The 7,259-nt window shown below is 42.6% G+C and overlaps 1 protein-coding gene across 1 annotated transcript; it reads right to left on the bottom strand.

Moving 5' to 3' along the window:
• Positions 1 to 5,567: 5,567 nt before the first annotated feature.
• On the bottom strand, positions 5,568 to 7,025 carry MELLADRAFT_96187 (uncharacterized protein; the record flags this gene model as incomplete). Its single annotated transcript, XM_007418599.1, has 4 exons — positions 5,568 to 6,076; positions 6,139 to 6,466; positions 6,537 to 6,650; positions 6,720 to 7,025. The coding sequence occupies 4 exons, from the start codon at positions 7,023 to 7,025 to the stop codon at positions 5,568 to 5,570; spliced, it is 1,257 nt and encodes a 418-aa protein (XP_007418661.1).
• Between the last annotated feature and the right edge of the window lie 234 nt (positions 7,026 to 7,259).

The raw sequence follows: 7,259 nt of genomic DNA, 5'->3' as shown, positions 1-7,259 counted from the left end.
CGATGGAAGTGCACGGCCCAACCCAAGAAGTAGAAGACTATACCCAAGCCGCAATTAATTCTGTCAATCAAGCTAACCTTCTTAACCCTTCACTCACCCCTCACCGGAGCAAGAAATCGACTGTCGTCAGTCGAATCCAAGCGTTGGATACGCACATCCGGAAGAGTCCACAAGAACTCGAGGCGTATATTAAGATTAGGAACAGTGTCAAAGACCCTGAACTGCTGCCACTGAGCTGCCCTGTCACGAGGTGGAACTACTTCTACTATGTAGTAAGTCCTCCTTTTTCTTTAATGATCTGTGTTCATTAAAACTGACTGATGTGTACTGTTTGCAGATCAAACGCACTCTGACTCTCCGGAAGTCCCTTGAGGCTTACACTGCCGACCCCAAATGATCAAAACTTGCCATCTCCAAGGCTGATTGGTTGAGCATCGAATACATGCTGCCAGTTCTCGAATTGTTTGAATACACCACACAGGTCTTTCAATCCAACGATGCGACCAAGCATATGGTCCTCCCGGCGCTGTGGGCCCTTCAAAAGGCTTTTCGAAGGAATATGCAAGTTCTTGGTGCTTGGGTTCGAGCTTGCGCAAAAGCTGAAGCCAAGCTGGTCAAGTATTTGGACAAGGAGGAGAAGAACAATCAGACCTTGGTGGCGACCCTCCTTCATCCTAGATTTCGAGACAAGATCTTCCAAGGGGAGCAGTATCATACTTCACTCAAATTGGCTGCTAAGGAGGCCTTGCAAACCGGGTATAATCTTCACAAACCCAACTCCTCAGAAACCTCACATGAAAATTTGCCAACAACTCCTGCTGAAAGCTGTCCTGTCAACAAACATGAAGCGATTTTTTCCTTCCTTGGCGCGTCCGCTATCCCTGCTACCACCAACGACAGCCAACCTGAAGATGATGAATTGGACCGATACTTTGCGCGTAAAGATCTTGCTTTACCTGGCAAGAGTATAGGTGGATTCTGGACTGTAAGTTTTTTCATTTTGCTTTTTCTTTGCTCAGTAAATTGTACACTGACAAATTTCTGAAGCAAATGTTAAAAACTGGCACTCTGCCGGTATTGGCCCAGATTGCGCTGCAACATCTCACAATCACAGCAGCAGGTGCCTCGGTCGAGCGAGTTTTCTTGATCTCGGGAAACATTGCTGTTCCGTCTCGAGGTCGCCTGGATCCAGATATCATCTGCCACCTTGTGCTGGTCCGTCATTGGCTCACCAATGACCAGGCAACAATAAATGTAGAGACCATTGCTTGAAATCAGGGTTGTCATTGTTTCCTCCGCTTTTGTTTCTGAACACTCATCGATTCCACCCAAAAATATACTCAAGAAATTATTATCTACTGAATTTCTTTTATATCTATTTACAATATCTACTGAGCTTCTATTGTATCTACTGACTATGATCGACCGGAAAAAAAATCCCACTTTGTTTTGTGTTACTTGTGCTTGTACTCCTCATTAATGGAGGTTGCGCAGTGAATGAGAAGAGCAAGATTGTGTTTGCAAACCGTGCCCAAAAACAGCCCATTGTGGTGAGAGTACTCACTGCTAGAGTGAGGACTCACTCTATCTCAACATGAGGATACTCAGTTAGTGAGTACTTTGACACGTTCAGTACTTGCGGACGGGGCCGTAGTGAGTCCCATGCGCAAGTTATACTCTGTGGTGAAATTCAGTCAGAGTACTGTACTCAAACTGTGACTGACTACATCGGTACTCAACTTGAGTACCACGAGCGTGGCACCAAGGACTGAGTTCCTATGTTGAGTACCCCGAGCGTGGCACCGAGCGACTGAGTCTGAGTAGACTCACACTTGCATCCCAGATTCATCTCTCTTTTGGGGGTTTGCTCAAGGATGGTCAGCCAGGGTCAGCCACCGTAATGCAAACGTAATGCAAACGAGATCCGTGATTGAAGAAAGTTGTGGTGACGGGTTCACAACTTTCTTCAATCGGGTCTCGGACCTATTTATTCCCCCGGTGTGAGGTACATAGGGCTACAACCCGACCCTGTAAGTTGAGAGCCGGCCCCGGAACACCCACTGGCCTTGGGCGGACCCAAAGGAGGACCCTAGAGAGCTACTATCGAGGCACACAATGTAAAAAAATATTTCCTTATGTTTGCTGCAAATTGCTGTGAATTTCATAGCTTGTAAAAAAATCTTCATATTTGTATTGCGATGGAATCCAAAATTGACCAAGCCCCTTGCTTCTTGCTGGGCCTTGTGGAGGAAAGAGCAAGGAAATGCATCAACTTTTTACAAATTCAAACTCCAATGAAGGGTATGTAGTGGAAGAAATTTTTGTACATCATATGCCTTGATAGGAGCTCTCCGGGGTCCTCCAGAAGGCCTATGAAAATTGATCTGGGCCGGACAGGGCACACCCCGAATTTGAGGGCCCAAGGCCAGGGAGGGCCAGGGTCAAATTTAGGAGAAAAATAACTCAGAGAGGACAGAGAGGGGATAATTCTATGGCTTTTTGCAAATCCAATCACAGGTTCATGTATCTGTTCCCAAACGCTCAAAATGCTGACATTCAAGCAAGAATATCAAATTTTATAAAAAAACCCAAAGATAAAAACCTGTGATCTCTATCAAAACCTCATTCACTACAAGGATGTTTTATTTCAAGGTTAATTATTGTTAAGTATTTCTTACATTTTATTCTGAAACTGCATTTTCTAAGTTATCCATCTTATCTGTTATCTCTTAGAGTTCACTTCAGTTACAATACCGTCTACAATGTGGCCTAATCAATACTTGTACAATCAAGCTACATGGTGTCAGCCCTCAAGCTTTTGCAGAGCAAAAGCCAAAAGAGCTTCAATAATAAATAATAAAATACAAATATATTTAAATCTAATTAAATCAAAAAATAACTATCACACCTTCACATCTAATTTCAAAGACAAAAAGAATGACCTTCTGACATATATACATCTTGTGTCTTAGTATCAAAGACGGACAACTATACTTGAGTAACCAAGTGAAATCACAAAGAACCAATGTAACACAAAGCAAACAATAATATAGATTAATCAGCCCCAAGAGTCTAAAACCCAGAAAACCCAACAAAAGACATTCCTTCCCAAAGCGTCAAGAAACTTAATATGAAGCTTCCGAAAGTGGAAAGGTATTACAAACAACAATTCCTCATACCACCAATTGGCCTCTCCTGACATGAATCATAAGTTAGCACCACAAGCTGGCCGGTAAAACTTCTAAGAGAAGGATAGTAACCATGAGTCAGCCTCACAGCAGTTGCGAGTATAAAAGAGGAGTGAAGTCGCAAACTTTCAAAAGGACTCACCTTCTCATACCAGCTTATGATAAAACCTGATATTGGAGAAGAGTCAGAATCATCAGTATCAAAAGTCTTGAAACAGTTAACCACTAACTAAAGAGGACTTATTCCTTACTGATTCTGGAAAATTGTGAGTTAAACTTCTCACCACCTTCCTTTCTACCTATCCACCAATTCTCCTTATTATCCTTGGATAATACCCCACTCTTGCACTACTCCTACTCGTAGGTTAGTGTCAATCTTGGTCACGTACCACTGGTACTGCAACATAAAGTTGACAGTATCCCTGTGTCTTGAAACACCGGCTATCCTTCAGAGATTTCTCTGTTGGAAACCACCCGGCTCAGAGCTTGACCAACTCGTCCCTGTAGAACTACGGTGGACCATGGTAAAACTTTGGTATAACTCTATTTGAGACTCTACAGTATACTAACATATATCTTCTCTGTTGTTGAAAGATAACGTGCTAGGTTAGGGCACGTTTGGTTGCGATTGCAACAGGTAACCTCAATTTGGGGTCCGTGACTTCGCCCCGGGGCGATTGAGATTTTGTCGAAAAATCTCAAATTTCGAAAAAATCTCAATCTGGATCCCTTTTTCCAAGATCACGTTTGGTAGCAAACCCAAACAACCTCCGAAATTACCTCATCTCACCTTCACATCCATCACATCTACCTTTTCCAAGATGTCCAATACGGACTCTGACTCTGATTCAAGTATCAATCTAAGATCACCCTGGCCTTCATCCGACGAAGATGACGATGACCTTGTCCTCAACCTTCTTCTCGAGCACGCTCGTAATCTTGCTTATCGACGAGGGCTTCCAAAACAACCTTATCACACCTCGGCTCTTCGGGGTTTTCTCTACGAAAGAGAACTGCTTGAAGGACATCCAGGACGCTTCCGACAAGTTTTGCGCATGGACAAAGCCACCTTCAAGTCAATCATGAAGATTCTACAGCCACATCTTGACGATACAATTCATATATCAGCCAATGAACAATTTATGATATTTTTATATATAGTTGGAAATGCGTCTACCAACCTCACTGCAGCTGAACGATGGCCACATTCTGGCGAAACCATTTCCAGATACTACAACAAAGTTCTTGACGTTCTTGAGAGCTTGAAAGACGAAATCATCACTCAACCGGGGCCTGAATACCCTATCCCTGACCGCATCGCTGAAAACAACCGATACTCACCGTTCTTTGATGGGTGTATTGGTGCTCTTGACGGCACTCATATCCCGGTGAGAGCGGCGGTCGCCGATCAGACTCCGTATCGAAATCAAAAGGGGTTGCTCACCCAGAATGTTCTGGCAGCATGCTCCTTTGATCTCACCTTTTCATTCATACTTGCTGGTTTTGAAGGAAGTACATCCGATCCCGATGTACTATACGCTGCTAGGCATGAGGGTGACTTTGTCATTCCTGAAGGTATGTTTTTTTCTCATTTCATAGTTTCATTTTCATACTTTTCTTCTCACCTCACTTTGGTCCTTTTTTTCTTCCAGGACGCTTCTATCTAGGTGATGCAGCGTATGCAAACGGTAATGGCATCTTAGCACCATACCGTGGCTTCCGTTATCACATCCAAGAGTGGGCTCGTGGCCGGACTGCACCACAAAACTATCAGGAGCTGTTCAATTACCGCCACTCTCAACTCCGAATGATCATCGAACGAATATTTGGTGTATTCAAAATTAGATTTGTCATACTCGTGTTGATGCGACGTTTTCCGATTCATCGACAAGGATCTCTGGTTCTCGCCCTCGCAGTCCTTCACAACCTCATCATGCGAGGTGGTGAAGACCAATTTTTCGATGAGTTTGATCGAGAACAACAAGATCGAGATCGTGCTTGGGTTCAACAAGCCCAAGAGGACTTTGTACCTCCCAGAAGACGCGACCGAGCTGCTGCAAACGCTCAGCGAGACAACATTGCAGAGAGAATGTGGGCTCATTATCGAGCCCACCGAAATCATCATTGAATTCATCTTATCTTATCATGATCAATGAAAATTAGTTTTATAAGAAGAATTTAAATGTCATAAAGACTTTTGTATTTCTTTCAAAGCCGGGTGGATTGGGTGTGCGGTGTGATTTTAAAATATACTGGTGAAAGAAAATTAGTCAATGATTAACTACATATTATTATCAGCTAATAAACATATCATGACTATCTTTTGTTAATAATGTGATTCTTTTTAGTTTGTTTGATTGATGAAATGATAAGACTATGTTACATCTCATTTGCCTGTTTTTTCTTCTTTTCCAACACTTCTTCTTGTAACCATTCCCAGCGGTCTTGATCATTCAAACCTTCAAAAACAGCGGCCTCAATCTCTGCTTTGATGACATTGATTGCTATGTAGCGATCTTTGAAGTTAGGGAAATGAATAGAACTCTCTGAATTGAATAATTTCATAGCATTCTGTTGATGCGGAAATTTCTCAGATTTGATGCGAGCAGCTTCCTCAATGGATCGATCACGATCGGTTGAGGCGGTTGCTCGGAGTCCATCGCGTTTGAGGGCATCCTTTGCCTTCTCGACCGAGTCCTTTGAAGCTTCAGCAATGGCATTTGCTAGCGTGCCTGGCTTGACCTGGCGCGCTGGTGTTTTCTTCTTGATGCTACTTTTTGAGGCAGGTTGTTTCTTTCGAGAAGCCGAAGGTTCTTCTGAGTCAGAATCAGAGAGATTGACTCGGATGGCTTTTCCCTTTCCTTTCTGTGACTTGCTCGCACGAGCTCCTTGAGAGTTACAATTTGATGAGAATGGGAGACTGAAACATAAGAAAAATTGATTTACTGACCTGAATTGATAGTGACCTTTTGATTGGAATCTTCGCTGTCTTGAGAACCATCATCTAGAGCTCGTTCAGCTGCGGTTAATCCTTGAGCATCTCTGGGTTCACTGTCTGCTTTTCTTTTATTCTTTTTTTGTTCTTCATCTGATCCATCTTCATCTGATCCATCGTCGTCTGATTCATCTTCATCCTCTACTTGTTTCGCTTTGACTCGCACAGCACTGCTCGTTCCAGTACGTAGTGCACCGGCAGGTTTCGATGTATGGAGTAACTCGTCCATTTGATTGTAGAAAATGAAAGATTGGTTTCGAAATCCGCCGGCATCTTTGTCTTTCTAGTGTACATAAGTATAATGAATAGTCAGAATGTTATATGAACATGATCATTATACAAAAGTCACTTACATCGCCAGTCTCATCCCACCATTGCTTTGGCATATCGATCCGGCATTCACCGTCAACCCAGCCAATTCCCGAGTTCATCTTCAATCTTCGAGCCTTACTGTATGTACTCTTTCTCTGAATAGATAGACACAGATATGTACTAAGCATTATACAATCGAGCATGCAAAGATTGAATGTACTTACTCCAGTGTACATGTTCTTAATTTGCCGTTTGGTCATAGGTTCATCTGGATACGCTTTATTGTAGCTGTTGGTGACGTTCGTAAATGCAATTGGCTTCCAGGTGGTGCCATTCATGTTGCCGTTTTCTTTCTCGGATATGAATTCATTCAATGTGAACCGAACCTTGGAATCAGTCCACTTGGCCTTTTCCGTTTTGGATTCAGTCGGTTCTTCTTCGGATTCATCTTTCTCATCTTTCTCATCTTTCTTTTGTTTCTTTTCTTTCTTTTGTTTCTTTTCTTTTTTTTCTTTCTGAGCTCGAGGCATAGTTTGTGCTTTTTGAAAAGATGGGCTTATAAAAAAAAGGCCTTGATTGTTTTGAAATGGTAAAGAGAAAAGTGATCGAGGATGATCTTTGATAGTACTTTGATCAATTTGATTCAAAGTGATCTCGACGTCGAAGAGTTCCAAAAAGGTTTGGAACTCGTAGTGATGACGTCAAAGGAGATCGAGGACAATCTTTGACAAGTCCCAAATAGAGATTATCAACTGGATAATCTC

Source organism: Melampsora larici-populina (assembly GCF_000204055.1).
Source record: "Melampsora larici-populina 98AG31 unplaced genomic scaffold MELLAscaffold_97, whole genome shotgun sequence".
Classification (NCBI taxonomy): Eukaryota; Fungi; Basidiomycota; class Pucciniomycetes; order Pucciniales; family Melampsoraceae; genus Melampsora; species Melampsora laricis-populina.
The sequence above is the reverse complement of the archived record's forward strand: the minus strand, read 5'-3'. Positions and strand labels throughout refer to the sequence as shown.